Source organism: Chlamydotis macqueenii, chromosome 4, assembly GCF_036417535.1.
Source record: "Chlamydotis macqueenii isolate bChlMac1 chromosome 4, bChlMac1.mat, whole genome shotgun sequence".
NCBI lineage: Eukaryota > Metazoa > Chordata > Aves > Otidiformes > Otididae > Chlamydotis > Chlamydotis macqueenii.
This window is the reverse complement of record NC_141559.1, coordinates 54,189,990-54,210,736: the sequence shown is the minus strand read 5'-3', so window position 1 is coordinate 54,210,736 and position 20,747 is coordinate 54,189,990. Positions and strand designations below refer to the sequence as shown.

Genomic DNA, 20,747 nt, shown 5'->3' with positions numbered 1-20,747 from the left:
CAATTGGGAAGGCAGTTTATGTGGGCAACACAAATCTTCTGGAATTTGTAAGGACTTAAGTCTTATATTTGCCACCTAAATACTGTTAGAGAGAGGGACTGTATTTATAGTAATGGTTTATGAAATGCAGTTGTTCTTTTCGGAATGCCTTTGGAATAACTCAGTCCAAGTATGTGTGTTGCAACATTTGAGCCATAGCTACAAGAAGTATTTGCCCAACATCCAGGTTCCACAAAACTATCTTTGGTAGCAAGTCTAATTCAGACTACTATTATCTATGATACATCGTCTTGTTTGGACTGTGTATTAATTGTAGAGGTCACAATGTTTTCTATAATGTTTACAAATTCTTTGCTTAATAGGCACAAGGAAACATTTTCTGAGTGGAAAAGCCTCCCATCGTTCATCTTGTCACTGTAATAAAAACATAGAACCTCTAATAAGCACTTTGGAGCATTCTTTTGAAATAAATTACAGGTATAGTGAATTCCTGCCCAATAATTGTCTGTATCCTGTTAGAAACTGATAAGCTAAAATAGACTATAATGTTCAACCCTATTTAATGGACTTGCATCAGTAGTTCATATCTTTCTATTCTTGTACTGCAGAAACATCAAGCTGGCTATATGAGAAGACAGATAAGCCTGCATTTTATGTGGAATAATACACAATTACAATCTGTTTGGCATTTTTTCTGTCTGATAACATAATATTTCAGACATTCTTCACTAAGCGATCAGACTAAACAAAAGGAAAGGAGAAAAAGTGACATTGTCCATGTAAATTACTTCAGTTATTATCGAAAGGAAAAAATACTTTAGAAGACTTTAGGAGCTCCTTACACTTACACAGTTCTTTATTCAAATACTGAGACACTGTGTAATTGCTAGACTGACCTGATCGCACTATGGAAAGTCTTTGTCCTGAGGTGTGGGAGACTTCACTTTGCCGGTAGTGTAGCACAGCTGCACCGCAGGAGATAGAGAAAGTGCTAAACTATAAATGGAAAAGACCTGACAGGCTACAGAGCTTATCTTTCAATTAATACAGAATTGTTTCCTACATCACATTTCCTGACATGTGATATACAGAATGTAGTTTGAAATACAATATCTGGGGATTCATCTGCTTCTCCTGGAAGACTTCTCCAAAACTGAATAGGAAGAAACTTACAGGAGTAAACAATTATCACAAATGCATTTGTATCTTTCTTATAAAAGGTTTCAACTTAATGATGGAGTGAATTAATACTTGAGACCGTGGATATAATGTGGATTTTCTTCAGAAGACAGGAATTGTTATCAGCCATATCTGTTCCAGAGAAAAGAAAAAATATGGCAGCCTGAAAATGAAGAAGAATGATAATGAGCAAACAGAAATCCATGCTAAGAGGCAGAAAGAGAATTGAGGTTGTAATAAAAGACAGATGATGTTTTTTTTCCCAAGTGTATTTTTTTTAACTCTTTAACCAACCTCAGAATTAAGAATACGGGGAAACCTATGACAAAAGAATTTGAGAATATTTTGTATGGAGCACTTATCAATACCATACTTGTCTTATTTTATACTTTAAAAAATACATAATTTTCCTGCAGCTCCATGCTATAAAAAAAAAACCATTTAACATCATAATTCAGATAAGATAGTTCCATACCAACAAAAAATACACTGGTGAATTTCCACTGGAGTTCATGGATTTAAGATAATTCTCACCATCTAAGACCCGTGACCATAAGTTTAAAGCAGAAAGACTCTTTTTCCTGCATGTTTATTTTTCATGGATAATGAATCTTTTCCTGCATCTTAAATTAAGCAAATACAGATCAATGCAGAATTTAAAAAATAATTTTGGAAGTGAAACAGCAGGGAGCCTGCTGTAGACTGTGCCTTCTGGGTTATTTCTCATTCTCCTTCTCCTTTATATTTTGGAGTCACACGTAGAGCAAGCCACCCCCTCCCAATGAAAGCCTACACTATTTTCCCTGTTGTCTACCTGTTCCCCGATAATTTCAGCACAGAAATCTATCTTCTTCCAGTAAAGCAGGGGATTGTATTATGTAATTTGTAACATGTAATTTAGGAATATTTTGTCATGAGTTAAAGTCAGTATTGGAAGATCAAAGCCCCTGCTGGAAGCTGAAATAGGAGGAGAGAGAATGGCACTGTGCATCCTGGAAGATGCTCCCATGTCAGTTTTAACGCGTGTAACCACATTTTTGCATTAACAAACTATGTTTTGGGGTTTTTGTTTTTGTTGGTTTTTTGGGTGGGTTTTTTTTTCCCCGTTAGGAGAATTAACAGGTAAAGACAGGAAACGAGAAGGGTTTTGACTAATAACAACAACAGCATTAACAAAACTTGCCCAGTCTTTTATGGCTGCCTTGTCCGCTCTTTATGGATCTAGCCAGAGACAGTTACATTTTGTGGCTGAACTGAGAAATTACCAAACTGCAACTTCTCTTTTAACCTTGGCCCTCATGAATGATGTATTGTAGAAGTATACAGCATGTTTTGTAAGTCAGAAAATAGAAGTACATTCAGCAAGACTCTACTGGCCAGTAATGTTTAATGCTTTCAGTCAAGTGGAAAAATGATACAGAAATCATGAAATCACAGTTTTACATGTTAAAAGTCTATATTTTGGCAATTTATAACAATTACTTGGAAAAGATGTTTTCTGTTGATCTTTATTGGACATGGCGTGGCTAATACATTTTATCAGCCGTACCCTAAAGGCAGACTGATGTATTAATGTGAATAAATCATACAGTTCAAGTAATCTGTAATGATTTCAGCCTTTCCTTAACTCTGCATGCAAGCATTGAAGAAATACTATATTAATTTACATTAATAATGCTAAAAATGAGTTAAGTGTATTGATCGTGTGGAGAATCTCCATCACAGTGAAGTTTGAACTGGAAGGTAGCTCCAGTTCTCACTGAATTCAGCAGTGACTACAAGTAGCTATGGCTAGATTTGGACACTGTTTCTCATGGTTAGGTGGCAAATCCTAAATGTCATGATCACTAGTTCCAGACTAGCTGTTCCCTCTGAGTTATCACTGGCATCAAAGACTGTCAGTTACTAAGGGTGCTTCTGCCAAAATCAGAATGCTTTTCACAGAAGTTGTATTAATCCTGATGCTGTGGCCAAACTGAATTACAGCACGCAGTCAGAGATGGACTTCTCTGTCATTCGAAATTCTAAAACACTGTCATATCGTAAGGTGGTGTACGCATCTTTCAGGGTATACCTGCATTTCTTTTCCGAATACACTTGTCTCCTAAAAGACATAAAACTTCTTAATAACTCTGCCACGAGGTCAGCTGAGAACACAGACATCAGATGCAAGCCGGCACGACATTGGCTTTGCTTTTGGTGCAATCCACATTACGTCTCGCACAGCATTTGCTGTTCTGTTACAAACTCTGAGGGCAAGAGCTCCCTCATCCCACTGCAGTGTCAAACACCTCTCGCAGGTCGTAAGACAGAAAGATCATACTTGCATTTATTTTTCTTGCTGTTTCACGCCTCGTAATTACACAGCAGAGTTTTACCTAACAGCTCACAGCTACTGGAGGGAGCTTCCTCCTCCTCCTCGGCTCTGTAGAGCTTGGGGAGGTTTCCCAGGCCCTTCTTTTTTTTCCTGTTTTCTTTCCCCTACCTAAACCAACCCATCTCAGAGCCGGCCAGGAGCCGCCTGAGGAAAGCGCACCAAGACACAGCGGGACCACCCTTCACCACAGCACCCTCGGGCTCCCTTCGCCGCCGCAAAACCCCCGGGGCCTGACGAACCGGTACCGGCCGCCGCATCGACCGGCCACGCCAGGCCCGCACAGGCGTTACTGCCATCTCCTCCAGCAGGGGGCGCTGCGCGGGCGGGGCGGGCTTCCTAGCCTGCAGTCTCGCTGCTGGCGTCACGTGAGCGGAAGCGGCTGCTGTGGGCAGCGCGCAGCGGCGGGGGGCGCGGGGACGGCCGCTTCCCTGTACCGGACCGGGCGGCCCTGGCTCCACGGTGAGGGCGAGGCGGCCCCGGCACCTCCCGTCCCTTCTCCCGTCCCGGCTTTGGGGACCTGCCGCTCTTATTCTCCGCGGGCCGGGCCCCAACCGGTCGCCCCGGGGCGGCTTGGCCGTGTCTGGGCCGCCGGGCTGGAGCGGAGCCGTGGCGGCAGCGGGGCGCTGTCTGCGGGGCCGCGTCTGCAGGACTCGCAGGTGGGAGGCCGCCGCTGCTATAAGTGATTCTTCTGAGCTTTCCTGTTAAATAGTCCTTTGGTTGATGGATTCCCGGGGCTGTTACAGTTAAGCTGCGTGCTCATGTTGTGTTGTACCTGATGGGGTGCAGGGATCGCATGTTTTCCTGTTTACACGCTCGGAGAGGCTCGGCAGCGCTCCCTGAGTAGCCTTACCAGATGGCTCTATTGAATCCTTCCCGTGTATTTCCTGGACAGGCTGTGTCTGTGATGTGATGTCTTTGATAGATTTTATGTAGCCGAGGCTTTGCCTGTAACATTACTGGGAAAAAAAAAATGCAGCCATGTCTTAAGGGGTTCATTAGAGACTGGCATGGTCTCAGCTCTCTTGAAGCATTTTTTTTCCTGAGGAAGCAGCTTTTTATGTTTAATTCTGTGTTCCTTTGGGACAGTAGGGGTCGTGTGAAGAATTTAGTAAGGTACTTGGCCCTGGCACATTGTGAAGGTTTTGGTGGCTGTAGTAAGGGGGCTGAGTTTGTAAAAGAAGTTGGACAATATGTCAGAGCAAGTCTTTAATCTCGGGTTTAACATGTTCTGTTTTATGGAAAGGTGTATTCTGGACAATCTGGACAGCTTATGTTAGGTCTGAAGTGGGAGAGTTAGCGACTTGCAGCAGTCTGAATGTGATTTACAGCAGAAAGTAAAATCTTACGTCAGGAAGGAAAGGGCATATCTCTGAAGTGCAGCAGGATGTTGGTACTTCGTGTGTTCATCTTGCGCATCTGCTGAAGAGTAATTGGAATTACAACCTGATGCAATTTGGAAAACAATAGATAGGCCCAGCATTTGATGAAAGGAGAGGAAAGTTAGCAGCTATGGACTGTTATGTTCCCGTAAGGGTGTCATGTAAACAGCATTTCTTTGAATGCTCTGGGCACTGTACACTTGGCAATACTGATTGCAGCCTGATAAACTGACCCTTGTTTTTCCAAAGCCCCTGGGTTACTAATCTTTACCAGTTTCCCTAAGATGAGAGATGCAGTGGTGGCCAGATGAGCTCAGGCACAGTGGGACGTAAAAGGCTTAAAGTCTGTGCCTTTTCTGTTTAAAGTGGCAAAGGAACCCTTTTGTCTTTGCTATGAATTTGTCAGAGAAAGTAACCAATGCATCTCCAAGAGAAAAATCCAACCTGAAATTTAACTCTCTGTATTGTTTTGTTGCCTCAGACTCAACAACTGTGGCATGTGATGTGCATTAATCATGTTTTAACACACTGTAGAATTTTAAAGCACAAGTTCAGAGTAATATTGGAGGTTCTATATTTAAATAAAAGCATTGAAATGTGATGTCTAAGTGTTGCTCTTTTTAGTCTACCTAGAATCTCTCCATAGTGTGAGGAACTGTTCTGAACCAGGTGAATATTGCTAATTCGTTCATTTTCTGGAGCTTGGTCTCTGCGAGCTTGAGAGTGGTGTCATTTCCCCCCCACCCCAGCCTTAGATTTCTAGAATCTGGCAGGGACTAGACCATACTTTGCTAGGGAACAAGGTGATTATACTGAAGTCTGTCTCGGAAGTCTCTTCCAGAATTTTGTGACTTCCTTGGGATTTTATTCTTGTTTGGTGCATGGTTAATTTAACGTTGATCTTACTTTACCTCTGCAAATCCTTCATCATAAATGAACATGCTAGAAGTACAAATGCTTTCCTCTGTTACATACTTACTTGAAGGCATTGCCAAAGAAAAATCAGAACTCTCGGGGAATGTTTTTAAACAAACCAGTTGTTAATGCATCCCGCCAAGCTGAACAGCTTTCTTTTCTTACAGCCTCTTCTTCTCACCCTTTACTTTGTCCTGCTGCTTCCTGCTGTTACTGCAGAGGTGAATCACTTGAAGAGGGAATGCTGTGAGCAGATCCGCACCTCCCCAGTCTCTCTCTACCTCCTTTTCTGCCTCTCTACCTCCCCCAAATCACCTGAAAATGCTGTTCTTAATGAGGAGAAAAACTAGAAAGCGTACTTTGGGGTGTTGTTAGGAAAGTACCTTTTTGCTGTTGATGGTGGATCTACCTTATTCATGCAACTTAATAGTCTGACTTGGTATGATGACTACATCATTGACATTAAGCTATAGCTGCCAGTGTACCAGAAGGTGTAAAGGACAGCCCGTGATGTCCTTATACAATCTCCTGTGTTTGCTGTTACAGGCTATGAAAGCAAATAAGTAGTGTCTGTTTACTGTCTTTCAGGAGAAGTCTATCTTTTTTAGCATTTAGTTAGAGTACAGGGTTCAAGGTCAGCACTTGATTCCCGGAAGAAATCTCTTGATTTATTACTAAACATGTATGCTTTCTTTCTCTTTTTCAAATATCCTGTTACTCCCTTACTAGATAAGAAGCTCCATAATTTAAAAGCGTTCCATTTCTGAGCTCCAGTCCGTGCATCCAAGAAAAGGCAGGAAACAAATCAAACCCAGTGGATTTATCTTTGCAAAATTGTATTGTGACCTTGTCAGATCTAGATGGCCTTGAAGTCAAACTTTCTCCCAGCTACAGAGATGCATTTCTTTATTTTGCACTACTGTAACAATTGTCAGGCCTTCATTTGAGGATAAAGAGGATGAAGAACAGCCTGCTATGTTTACTAGTACGCGTTAGCTGGCCAGAGCAGTAAAAGAGGTCTTTGCAAAACATTAGAACACAAACCAAAGAAACCCAGCACTGTAAATACAGAGGCTCAGAGATTTGTTGCCTTAGGTGTGTATCTGTCACCATAGTTTGTGTCTTCCAGAAGCTGTTCTAAGGAAGCTTTTATGAAAGGGACTTCAATATCCAGAAGATAAATCTGACTTAAGAAACGTTTATTAAATCCTATTACATGAGCCCTCTGCAATGTCTTACATTTTTTTTTATTTATTTTTTTTTTAAGTAATGCCTGCTTGCTGTGTAAAGTAAAGTTATAAACATGGTGCCACTCATGTAGTAACAATAAGGTTCTAGTAACTATTCAGGAATTGACAATGATGAATTTGACAACAGGTAACCACCATGAATGTTCTTTACAGAGGTACTGAACCTGGGAAAATTTTAGTACAGACTGGGTTTGGTTTTTTTTTTTTCGTTGGTTTGGGGTTTTGTTTTTTTTTTGCCAGCAAATAGAATGTGATGTTCTTATCCTGTTTTAAGACAGCTGTTTGAGCAGGATACTTGAGAACACTTTCATAACATGGGATCAAGTACCAATTTAGACTTTCTCTTACAATAACAAGGGAGGAGGGAGTGAGGAAGCATGCAGGGGCACTGATCCTGAGTCAGAATTATTTTTCCCTCTACCAGAAAAGAATTAGGATGTGTCTGTGGTACACCAAGACTCAAAAGTAATTATTTGTTAGACTTGAAATTGTGACATCTGAGTGGTGGATTGAATAACTGCTATGGCATACCGTATCCAGAATATATTCCAGAAATCTTCCTGTAAAGCAGGGAGACAGAGACACTTTTTCTCCCTCTAACTAGAACATTATTTTCAATTTGGTCTGCCCAACATACAGCCTCAATTGGGTGAAAGAGTCCTGAAAAGGTAATTGAAGGTTTTAGGTATATTTGAAGGATTCTGGACTTTACGTTTCATTTAAGGTCATCACTGTAGTGACTTCAGTTTTACATTCTCCGTCTTATCAAATTTTATGGGTTTTTTTTTGTTCATGTGTCTTCATACGGATTTTTACCAGATCCATGGCATTCATACCATTTAGTTTGCTGTAAAATTTTATTTCAAAAAACTGTAGTTGCTGTAAGTAAATGACTGGTTCTCTTTTCTATTTTTCTTTTTTTTTTTTCTTAAATGTGACTGAATGTATTATGACCTCTTAAAATCTTTCAGCTGAGAGAAAATGACTGCAATCAAGCATGCTTTACAGAGGGATATTTTCACTCCCAATGATGAACGGTTGTTGAGCATTGTAAATGTATGCAAAGCAGGCAAAAAGAAGAGAAACTGCTTTTTGTGTGCCACAGGTACGTAGTAATATGTTCTGGTTTTGTTTAGTGAGGGGGGGCCTAAGGTGGTAGCTTCTGTAGGAAACTGCTAGAAGTCGCTCCCCTTTGTTCAGTGGACTTGGCCTGGCCTAGGGCGGACCTGCTGCTGGCCAAGGCCGAAACAATTGGTAGCAGAATGTCCCGTGATAATGCCTTTGTGATAACGTATTTAAGAAGGGGAAAACAGGGGAAAAAAAAAGAAGAAAAGATGTGAAGCAGTTGAGTGGAGGCAGCGAGGGAGAGGCGTGAGCCTTGTGGGCCTTGCAGGCCTCACCCTCTGGCCTCCCACTGGGCAGCCAACTGGGCCCAACTCGGCCTGACCCGGCTGCAAGAAGTGGAGAGGAGATGAGAAGTGAATAAGATGTAAAAAGGATCCTGAGAGGCGTCTGCCAGCCTGTTGTGAGGAACGGCTGCAGACACCAAGGTCAGTGAAGAAGGAGGGGGAGGTGTAATGCGGCTCCTGGCCAAGATTCCCCTGCAGCCTGTGGTGATGACCATGGTGGAGCAGGTTGTCCCCCTGCAGCCCATGGAGGTCCACGGAGGGACAGAGATCCACCTGCAGCCCATGGAGGACCCCACACCAGAGCAGGTGGAGGCCTGAAGGAGGCTGTGGCCCGTGGAGGGCCCGCTGGGACAGCCATTCTGAAGGGACTGCACCCCGTGGAAGACATGACCCACGCCGGAGCAGGTTCACGAAGGACTGTAGCGTGTGGGAGGGACCCCATGAAGGAGAAGGGGAGGAATGCGAGGAGTTCTTCCCCCGACAATGAAGCAGCGGCATAAAACATCGCGTGATGAACTGACCGTGACCCCCATTCCCTCTTCCCCCCTGTGCCACTTAATTTAGTGGAAGGTAGTAGAGATAATGTTAAGCCTGGGAAGAGGGAGGGGTGGGGGGGAGGTTATCTTGTTCCCTGTGTCATTCTCCTGCTAGTTTTAGAAATAAATGAATAGTTTTCCCCAAGTCGAGTCTGTTTTGCCCGTGACGGTAACTTTAAGGATTTCTGCCTGTCCTTACCTCAAACCTCGCACTGTTTTTCCTTATATCATTTTCCCCTATTCTCTTGGAGGCTGGGGGGAGTGAGAGAGAGACTGCGTAGTCTGGTCCCAATCAGGGCTGAACGGCGACATAATACTACACCATATTTTGTGCCTTAACCTGTGTTTTTTATTCAGTTGCATTTGTCTTAGCTTTATTTACAGTATTTATTCTCGCCCCATATAAAACAGGTTATTTCCATTTCTGATGGAGAAGATCAATTGTAGCTTGTACTTCCATTATTGTTTCTATTAAAAAAGAAACAAACCTCTGTACTTTTATTCTCATTGTAATTTAAATGAAAGAATCAAAATTATTTTTGTGGGACTGGTGGGCTTTTGAAGCAGGCCTTATATAGTTTTTAAAGGGGATTTAGTAGGCTTTTAGGCTGATCAGCCTAAATAAAATGCAGTAAAGAGTGCTAGTTGGAGTCCCAGGCAGAGGGCTCTGGAAAGGCACAGTAACCGAACTGAATTCTAATGTTCCTTTAAGTGTATGTGTATTATGTCTCTTCGAAAATAAGGTGCTTTGGGTCAATCTGTTAATAAATTAGCCTGCTAGAATTTTTTTTTTTTTTTTTTTTTACTAAGGAATCTCAGGAAATATTTTTATTCTGACTGTAATCTCCAGTTATGCTGGTGCTTTGTCAGTTATGTGGCCATGGTCTGAGATGTGCTGTAGCAAAGAAATATTTGTAAATTGGGTTCATTACATCACAAGCTATATAGAGATGTATATCTGGTTGACTGAGACTTAAACTGAGCTGTGGATATTGTGGATGAAAATGTTTCAGAGAGACTCTTTTCATCAAATAAATATTAAATCTCCCCCACAGAAAATTCATTTCAAGAGGTGAAACACAGCAGAAACAGATGTTAAAGTAATTTGTGCATTTTTAAATTACTCTTTTACTTCATTTAACAGTGACAACGGAACGACCAGTGCAAGTGAATGTGGTAAAAGTGAAAAAATCTGACAAGGGAGATTTCTACAAAAGGCAGACTGCATGGGCACTTCGAGATCTTGCTATTGTTGATGCCAAAGATGCTATTAAAGTATGTGTAACTTTTTTTCCTGTAGTGCTCTGCTCAGAACATGCTTTTGGTTCCAAGTTAGAGTTAACTTCCTTGATACTGACTGCTTCAAAGCTTTGATTGATAACACATGAATTAGGAATTAGAATGATACATTGCTGTGCTGGTTATGCCTGCATTTTCATCCAGCCTTTCCAAGAATAGAAGCCTGGTAAACTGAGTAAGAGTAGTCTAGATACGTTTGAATAGCAATATTCTGAGTATCTGCCCTGTTTATTGTAGTGATCTCTGAATGACTGTAGAGTGCTTGTGCTAAGGACCAGTACTTTTTTGTTTCTTTCAAGTCTTACATAAGACATACACATTTTGCTGTTTGGGCATATTCCCGTTCTCTGTGGGACAGCTCTCTGTGGACCTTCCCAGACCACCTGACACCTGGCATCTGACAACCTCATGGAGCATTGGTACATTGATCTCCCAAAAGTCCATACATTATTTTTGTTGCCTGAAGTTTGCAGTTTGATTATGTTGCAATTGTCAATTGTGTTATTTTTCTCCTGCGACTTCAAAGTGTATTTTCCTTCCCTATTAAGCCAAGTTATGGTACTATTAGTTATATTTTTCCACTTATATTCCCACAGTAGAATTAGATCCGTTTTGAGTATTCCCCAAGGCACTGGTGACTCGACTGACCTGAGAGTGGCCAAACAGACAGTGATTGGAGTCACACTATGGATTCTTCCAAAAGACTGTAAGGGATAGAATTAGATTTGTATCATTAATTGGTAAGCATAGTGAGATTGAAAGCACTCTAACTCTAGTTCAGTGTGAGCAAGTTTGGAATCCTGAGTGCAATTCATTAACTTGTATAGTTTTTAGAGAGTCTTGGCTTTAGCACTGCTGTTAGCAGAGACATCTACTGTCCTTTTGGGGGAGCTCCTTTTACCCTTGTATAATGGATCCAGGAACTGATCTCCTCTACTTTTACGGCAGTGAATGTAGTCAGGAGCATGAGGTGAGGCCCCTTCCACTTCTCATTCAGTGGTTTGTCCTTCCAGGTGTAAAGCAAATCACTGGATTTGAAGTTATGTACTGGAGAATCCAAAGGAAGTGGAGCTCACAGGTTGAGATACCTGTGTAGAGGATAACACCTGCGAGAGAGAGAAAAAATATTCTTTCAACATTCCTTCACCTTTAACATGCATCTGATAATTCCAATTTTCTATCTCATTAACAGGATATGGTTTTCTATATACTATCTCAAAGGGACTTACTCCTTCCCTTACTCAAGGAGTAATTCTAATTCTCATGAGGGCAATTGGTAAAATATCTACTAATTTAAGTTGGATTTTTTGGCACACTTTAGAAATTTGTCTTTTAAGCATTTGATTCATTCTTTCTACCTTCCCAGTAGACTCTGGTCTCCAAGGGTTATGCAGATTCCACTTTATCTGGAGGAATTTAGATACACCCTGAGCTATCTCTGAAATAAAATGAAGCCTTTTGAGGACAGGCCCTCAGGAACTCTGAATCTGGGGATTATTTCTTTTAGTAAAATCCCAATCATCTCGCTAGTCCTATTGTGACAAAGGAAAGCCTTGGGCCATCCAGAAAATGTATCCACTAAAACAAGTATGTAATTCTATTGTCCACATTTTGGTAATTCAGAGAAATCTATTTGCCCTTCTTACTTCGACCATGGGAGATTTCTTCTGGATTTTAGGGTTGTTTGCACAGCAAGTTTGGCATCTCTTCGCTATTATGTCTGCATTTGTCTGCATCTTCAGTCCTATAGCATATCTCTTTATATTGCTTACTGTAGCATCTGATCCCACATTTGTTTCTTCATGCCGTCTTTTAAGGAGGGCTTCCATCATTTTAGATGTGGTTAAAACTTGTTGATTTGGAGTCACCCACCATCCTTCTTCACTTTTTGTGCATCTCAATTTTTCTGCAAGCTACAATTCAACCACACTTATTTCTAATTTAGCTTACCTCTAAGCAATCACACAATTAATTCTAACATTCTGTAAGTAAGCTCATTTTAACCCCCAATAAGCCTGCTTCTACAGATAGTAGTGACAGTAGTGAGTAATAAGTAGCAGCAGTAGTTTTTACAAACTATATATAAGTAAGAATTTAACATGTATCTGAGGCAATAACATTTTTCACCAGAAGGAGGCTGGACGTTGTGAAATGCTTGGAATATGGTCTTGAAAACAAACTATTTCCAGTTATAGTCCATACTGAGTTAATAAGTGGCTGTAGAAACGAAACTACTTTATTCAAACGTTATCAAAGCTATGTTCTCATCAGGCAATAAATCTAGTTGAAAATACTTATATAGTAGTTTTTTACTGTTAAAATACCAAATAGTCTTTTCTGTCCTGTTCAGTGCTATTAAATACTGTTATATATATAAAATGATAAAGTGTTCATGATTTTTTTCCCTTTTCTGTTCCCCTAAGTCTCCTTGAATTGTGTTGTATATGTTATCAGTAATTCCAGCTACCGTTTTTAGTTTCAGAAGGCTAACACAAGGCATTAGTCATTCTGAGGACAGTGTTTCTGGGCAGATAGCGCTGTCAAATGTTTCTTGAAACTCTTACAGATCTCTGTATTATGTGTTATTGTTGCCTTCTCTGGCTTGGCAAAATATTGTCTTCATAGGGTGGATTCTGGTTTTTCACTTTTAATGTTTTAGCAGTTTCGTTAAGGCACATCAGGGTGCCAGAGTTGGTGTATTGGCTTAAGTTGACATCTGTGTAATTTCATTTTAATTCTATCATCTCAGTAATTAAATGAGTGAATTTGACTGTTGAGCCTGAAACATATCTCATCTTTTGCAGGAGAGTCCTGAATTTGACTTGCATTTTGACAAAGTGTACAAATGGGTCGCAAGCAGCACAGTGGAAAAGAACACCTTCATTTCATGTATCTGGAAACTCAATCAAAGATATCTTAGAAAGAAAATTGACTTTATTAATGTTAGTTCACAGCTTTTGGAAGGTAAATTTCTACAACTGTATGTTAAGTATAAAGTTTAGTAATTATTGATGTAAAACAGATACACCAAAAAAAAACCCTAATCCTGACTTTTTTTTCCTATTCAGTTTTATTCTTTTATATTTTCTAAGTATTCAGATAAACAAAGTGACTAGATAATAGATTTTCTGTTAGAAAACAGAACTGAGACAAAATACTTCATTAGTGATGTTCTAAATTTTGTTAAGCTTATTGTATTTCTAAGACATTCTGTTTCATGAACAAAATAAAATCTACCTGCAAGATCTGGTAGGTCTAAATGTGTAACAAACCTGCTTTTGTTCCAGTTTTTACTTCCTCTGAATTAGAAAAATATTTTAAAAAATGACACTTCAATAGCAAGGTTATGTGAGGTTTTATATGAGATTTCTAGTTTATAAACTGTGAAGCATGTGTTAAATTCTGCTGGACTCTATTACAGTTTAAGTGACTGGTTGCTAAGAAGGCTTTGTACCTTGTTTGCTCATGCTGTATTAAATATTTTTCCAGTCACATCTTTTAATAGTTAAACATTTTTGGTAGAGCCTAGTGAGTAAGCATATCTCACGTTGAGTCTGTCAGAAGTTGTTAAACTGTTGATATTAAATACTAGGCAGACTTGTGTGGAAGAACTTGAGTTAGAAATGTAAAATAGGGAGGACAGCATTTCTGTATTTCAGTGTTGACTGAAATTTGTTTTTAACTGACCTCTAACTTTTTAAATTCGTGAATATTCAAACTTACTGCCACTTAAAAATATACACCCTGTTCATGCTTTGTCTAGCTAACATTCTCTGCTTCCTTTCCTCTGCTTTTCCATACCTTTTAATTCTTCAGAACTGCCTAAAGTTGCAGAAGGTGCGTAACACCTTTTTCCTCTATTCTGCCTTGTAAGCAATTTTTCTGAAATAATATGCTTTTTTTTTTTTTTAAATAGTGCTTTGGATAGGTTATCAAGTTGCTAGAGATAAAAGATGTTTCAAATGTCCTAAACACTTCCTGGCTAGACTATGTTAATGTTCTGTAAATAGTTTGTCAGCCTTTGAATAGCTTGTTGAATTACTGATTTTCCTGCTGTGAAACGTCTCTTGAGCATCAAGATATTTTTTATTTATTCAATGATATATCTTTTAATGAACTTCAGCATGTTTCCCTTATGCTCTGTTTAGCTCACGGAAGACTGAGACTTGAAAAAAGTGTGAGTAGGTAGCAGGTCCTTGTTTTGAAAGTTGTTTAATGGATTCATTTACTTAAAGATAGTCGAACATAATTAAGTACTGTTAAAAAGCTTGTGACTTTCTGCACTTGATAATGTGTTTTGTTTCCCTTCTCTACCTAAGAATCTGTTCCAAGTGGAGAGAATCAAAGTGTAGCAGGAGGTGATGAAGAGGCTGTGGATGAATACCAGGAGTTAAATGCAAGAGAGGAACAGGATATTGAAATAATGATGGAAGGGTGTGAATATGCTATTTCTAATGCTGAAGCCTTTGCAGAGAAGTTATCGAGAGAGCTGCAAGTGCTGGATGGGGTATGTATTTCTTCTAATGTATACTGTGTTAGCATGGTGAACTGTTTTTACTGATATTGACTACATAGCGTTCTTTGTAAAGGTAGCTAATGTGTTCTGCCACGTATTTAAATATAAATGTGTATCTGGTCCTAAGCAGAGTGACATCCTGTTTCTTATCAGATTTTGAAGATCTTCAGCTTTGCTCTTTACCTTCCAGACCTTCTGGGGTGAGTCGCAGGCTTTCAAATGAGGAGTTGAGAAGAAAAAAGGGAGGCATTCTGATATATCTTGAAGGCAGGGGTGCAGAGAGAGAACAGACATTCACGTTTGGGTCCATGGATGTGAACTCTTGTGCCTAAAATACTACTCAGTGTAGTCTGCAGTAGAGACTGGCTTACTCTAATAGCATTGCAATATTTGGCTGTCTGTAACAGTACCATATTGTTTACTATTTTACTTTTTAAGCAACCCAACATTCTAGAGGTCACTTAGAAAACTTAAGGACGTGCAGGGCATACAGTCTTAGGGAACAGTTGACGACCTCCTCAAATTGTCAAGTTGCATGTTTCTCTTCTATTTTGAAAATGGCTGTTATCATAGAGATAGCTGATCTTGCAACAGAAATGTGACCAGTTATTTTTCTGGAACTAAAAATGTTCCAGTATAGTAGGGATTACTGTTTGGTTTTTATTTTTGTGCAAATCAATACTTCTGTTCCAAGAACTTAAGCAAAGTTTTGGTTTTCTGAATTTTCTGTATGAGATAAAGAAGTGTCATAGACTGAGGGACTGCTGTGTTCAATAACACTTTAAATGAGAAGTACTACAAGCTTATATTGTTTTGTCACTTTCATCCAGAGTTTTGGAAAGTGTTTTATGTGACAGTAATAGAGACAGAAGGAGATATCAGAATGCTTTTGAGGTGTAAAACTGTCTCTTAAAATGTTGTGCTTTATTTTCTGTATAGGCAAATATCCAGTCAATTATGGCCTCTGAGAAACAGGTGAATATCTTAATGAAGTTGCTGGATGAAGCTCTAAAGGAAGTTGACCAAATTGAGCTAAAGCTGAGCAGTTATGAAGAAATGCTTCAGAGTGTAAAAGAGCAAATGGATCAGATTTCAGAAAGCAACCACCTAATCCATCTCAGCAACACAAATAATGTGAAACTACTGTCAGAGATAGAGTTCTTAGTGGTAAGCATTTTAGTTGTGTTTACTATGGTGGTTCACATCAGGTGCAAAATTCTTCTAGGTTGTGACCTTTAGCAACCATATTTGAGGCTCATTTAAAAGAATAAGTTTATTTTTCAGTTTATTGCACTAACTTCAGTAAGTTTTTATAATGATGGCATTGTATTTATCATTCTTGATTCAGCAGCATAGCAAACTAACCTGCTTCTGGCTTATGGACAGTTCTATCTATTATTTTGCAGAATCACATGGATTTGGCTAAAGGTCATATAAAGGCCCTTCAGGAGGGAGATCTGACATCTTCTCGAGGCATTGAGGCCTGCACTAATGCAGCAGATGCCCTTCTGCAGTGTATGAATGTAGCTCTTCGTCCAGGTAATGTTTTTGTTAGACCACAGTCTAATACACAAAATTTATTGCGGTAGTGCCTTTCTTGTATGTGCCTTTGCAACTAGTCTCAGATTTTGTTTCTGTAGATTGAGGGAATTGTGACCTCTGGTCCTTTTGGTTACCACCATATTCAGTATATTACTATATATTTTCTACTCTCTGAAGTTCTTTTTGTTTTTAGGTCATGATATGCTTCACGCAGTGAAACAGCAACAGCAGCGGTTTAGTGACTTGCGTGAGCAATTTGCACGGAGACTTGCCAGTCATTTGAACAGTGTATTTGTTCAGCAGGTATTACTTCTTACTATTTTATATAAAATTTTTGGTCACAAACTTTTCCTGAGAAGAAAAACAATCCACCTAAAATTGGACCTGTTCTGTGATGTAATCAGTAAACGAATGGACTGCTAGAGGCACTTCAGGCAGAGATATTACTAAGCATACAAAGCCATAGTTGCCTACAGAAGCCTCTTACACTTAAAAAAACCCCAACCATCTCTCTTTAGTGGGTTTGCTATCTGAATTAAACACATCATGTGATACATAAGGATTTATTTTAATTGTAAGGCTTGATTAATTGAGGAGAAAAAACATTGACTTTTTTGTTTAAGGATGTCAGAGGCTGAGAACATTGGAGTTCTTGCTGTCTGAACTTCAAGGGCCATAAAAAATGCAAAAACCAAACCATACAATGTAAAATGTCTTAACATTGATTTTTGAGTCTAAACTTGAAATATTCAGAAATCACTGTCCTTAGACTTGTTTGCTAAAGGCTGCATGTCTTTTTTAGCATCAGTTTTTTAAATTTCTGTATTTTATCTCCAATTAGTTTACTCAGACCCTCCTTCAACTCTATAACAGGCCCTACTATCTTTCAGTTCCAGTGAGTACATCAGGTTTGATACAAGCTTTTCTAACTAATTTTTTGAGCTTGACTTACCTAACTAGCAGCTGCATCTTTAGCTTTACAAAAAGAAATTTATCCTTACCAATTGCAGAGCATCAGATTTAGGCTTTTTCTCACTTCCTTTATTTTTATCAGCCCTTTGTGCTTTGTTTATCTGTTTTGAGATAACATTTCTCTGATTTGATCTCCAGAAATTGCTAAGACAGATTGAGATGTATGGAGGAAAAATATTTTTGGGAAATTGTAATATGTGTACAACTGTACAGATACTACAATTATATGAAATTGTAATATTTGTAAACAGAAAATAATTCTATTTTTATACATAGTAGCACAATCAAAGTTTTAGAAGTTTGTTTTTATGTATTAGACTGCAGAAAATGGAATAGAGTTACGCTGGATAATTGTAAAACAGATTGCGTTTGAGAGTACAAGCCTGGCTTTTTATGGCAAAGATAAGTGCTTCCTACATTTTGTTCACTTTGCCGAAGAATGCCAGTTTTACAGCATGTTAAATTTTTTGCCTTTAGTTTCTGTTCTTAAGAAAGTATGTTTCTTCTGTTACTTCTCATATTTTGAAAAACTGAGCACAGGCTATGTGTCCTGGCCTCTAAATGAACAAGTACAAACTGTGCTGCGTAAATCCTGTGTAAATGCATTCACAAAGTTTGAATATTGGACTTGCATATGAAAGTGGCTGTTTAACAGAATGTCTTTTTTGAGGATTTTATTTTTAAAAATAGTAAGAGATTATTACTGCTATGTAATACTACATGTATGAGATATGACCTCACTGAAAGATTAAGCAGGAAGTGAATGCAACTACTTGCTTAACTACAAGTGATAAGCCTCTGCAAAGCCTTTTTGCTTGTTGCAAAAGAAAAAAAAGTGTACTTAATTTTGAGGTATGGATTCAAGTGTTGGAGCTATAATAGATTTTTAGATTAGTTATCTTACTACAATGACCTTGTTTTGTTAGTCTGATGAATAAAGAGTCTTAACTGCAATGCTTTAACATCTGAAGAGTTGCATTATTTGTTTAGAATGTTTCCTTAAAAAAAAATAAAGCAAGAAAAAAATGAAGGCAAATAAAGATTTCTAAATTAAAATGGCAAATGGAAACACGATGATGTCTAGGCAGCTGCTAATACAAGCAAGACATTCTGATTTGGAACTCATTAGATGGAAAACCAGTGTTGCATTTACATTTTGGCCTAATTATATCACCTTACAAATGTGAAATTGTTATTTTTTTAAAAGCAAACAAACCCAAGGTACTTTATCTGCTTTATGTAAAAATGAGAATATATCTTAAAAGTTTTAAACAGAAATGCAACCTTGGATTGCCGTTCATTGGAGTGTTAAAAGCTATTCGCAGTAACTGTTACTAACAGTTAATGTAGTTGTCTTTACTGTGTCCTAATGATATTTGATTAACCTTACTGTATGTCTACAACTTTAAATATTTTATTTTTTTTTAATAACCAGGTTCAGCATTCAATTAAAAGGCAACTCTGGGCTTTCTGCCTTTGAAATATGAAATAGTTTGAAGCTTTGAAACTGTAAATACTTGAATAACAAACTTGCAGTGTCATTTGGTAATAGTATAAATGTAGATGTAGTGAGAGGAAGCCTGCTAATTAGATGGAGAAGGTACACCTAGAAGCTCCATAATGTTCTTGAGCAGATGTGAATAGGACATAATTTAGGACAACCAGAATGATTAGTCCTGTGGAAAAGTTGGCTTGGAGAGAGAAATTTAGCTTGGGAGGGGATTTGTCATCTAGCTTTATGAAGAATGCAACTATTAAGCAAAAATATGAATAAAATTGTTAGGTGAAAGAAGTAATAAAATTTTGGATAGCTGAGTATTTCCTAGCAGTAACATGAACTAGCCTTTGGACTGACTTAGTAGAAGAAAGTTGTGAAAGCCACCAGGTAAATTAACTTAAACTGTAATGAACCTGAACGTTAAAATGCATGCTGTAGGAATGTTACTCACCAGGGGATAAAAAAGAGAACCATAAATGGTTTTCTATATCTAGTTTTTATAAAAACATATCAAAGATCTGTTGAAAATATTTGCTGTATGCATGCTCAGAAGTACGCATAGTATTGAGTATGACCTCAGTAACTACAGCAACAGCTGTGCAGCTAATGCTGGCTGGATTCCAATTCCAAATTGTATGTTGCAATAATTACACTTTACAAAGTTAGCTTTTCATTGGAGTCGACTACAAGATTGTTTTTAGAAGGGAGATTAACAGTATGATCCTTCCCCGTTGTCTGTGAGAATAAATGAATGAAGTTGTCTAAGACTTGTTTCTTTGGGTCCGGTTGTGTTTCAGTTTATGTAGTTAAGAGAACAGGATTTAAAGTAAACGTGCCTTCATGTTGGCTACAAAAAAGAATTCCAGCTTTATTCAGAAGCTGGCATGTTCACATTGCATAACTTGGTAAAGGTTAGTCTTTTACAAATAATACCAAGACTCATATCTCCATTTTTTAAAATCAAAAATGTCTGAATGTATTGTGGAAGCTTTTAGGGCTTCTTTAACCGAAGACTTGAACTGATTAGTACTCAGTACAGTAGAGAATAACAAGTCAGAGTTGCTTTAGTTTTGACTCTGTGGTACAAACTGGCTTCTACTCCAACTTAGAGATGCAAAGGCAATTTTTAAACTGTATAGCTTATATTCTGCCAGCTTGTCATATCCAAGACAGAACTGTCCAGGAATGCTTCCTCTGTCAGAGACTGACATTGATTGACCTGCATAAACCACCTGCATGTTATGCTACAGGAATTGGAGACCAATTAGGACAATCTTTTTGTGCTGCCATGGCACAAATGATACTTAAGATCAAGTTCTGCTGCTATATTTATTGCAAGCACAGTAAAAGAAACTTCACAAAAAATATTTAAGCCATTTTGAAACTAAGTCCCATCCTCCCCTCAGTAAACCCAGGGCTGATGGTTGTGTGTTCTGCTACATGGCTGAACTGTGGTGTTAACCTTGCTTGGTTCCTGAATTGCCCCGGAGGCTTGTGGGTTCAAGCAAGTGAAAGCTTAAAAAAAAGCTAAACCATATGTTGTTTAAGCAGTATGATGTGATCTTCACACATGGTGTGTTTTTCAGGAGAGGAGCCAGAGAAAAGGAGGAGAGTGAAGTTAGTACCTTGCTGTTAAATGGATTGACTTATGCTGTATGTTGTAAACTGTTTAGCTCTGGTAAACGTTTACTGAAAGTGTGTGTGTGGAGGGTGAGAGAGAGAATGTGTGTGGACTGATGTTTTTGAGACTTGATTAAGGCTTGGCCAAAGTGGACTAAAGTGGTTTGAACTGGAGCACATTTTCAGAGGCGTAGCATAATCATGAGCACCTAGGCCACCCATTGACTGGGAACTTGAAATGTCTTACAGTATACG

General features: G+C 38.8%; 1 protein-coding gene across 4 annotated transcripts in view; it reads left to right on the top strand.

Moving 5' to 3' along the window:
• The first annotated feature begins 3,954 nt into the window (after positions 1–3,954).
• Positions 3,955–20,747, top strand: part of EXOC1 (exocyst complex component 1) — a 32,980-nt gene continuing 16,187 nt past the window's right edge. For 2 of the 4 annotated variants that reach the window (XM_086746238.1, XM_086746236.1), the window contains exons 1-9: positions 3,955–4,212; positions 8,072–8,205; positions 10,190–10,320; positions 13,149–13,308; positions 14,664–14,851; positions 15,800–16,027; positions 16,267–16,399; positions 16,596–16,705; positions 17,244–17,297. In XM_086746238.1, coding sequence (XP_086602364.1) covers positions 8,082–8,205; positions 10,190–10,320; positions 13,149–13,308; positions 14,664–14,851; positions 15,800–16,027; positions 16,267–16,399; positions 16,596–16,705; positions 17,244–17,297 — 1,128 coding nt within the window. In that variant the 5' untranslated portion in view covers positions 3,955–4,212; positions 8,072–8,081. The remainder of the gene's footprint in view (positions 4,213–8,071; positions 8,206–10,189; positions 10,321–13,148; positions 13,309–14,663; positions 14,852–15,799; positions 16,028–16,266; positions 16,400–16,595; positions 16,706–17,243; positions 17,298–20,747) is intronic. The other 2 variants (XM_086746240.1, XM_086746239.1) reach the window with 1 other exon arrangement.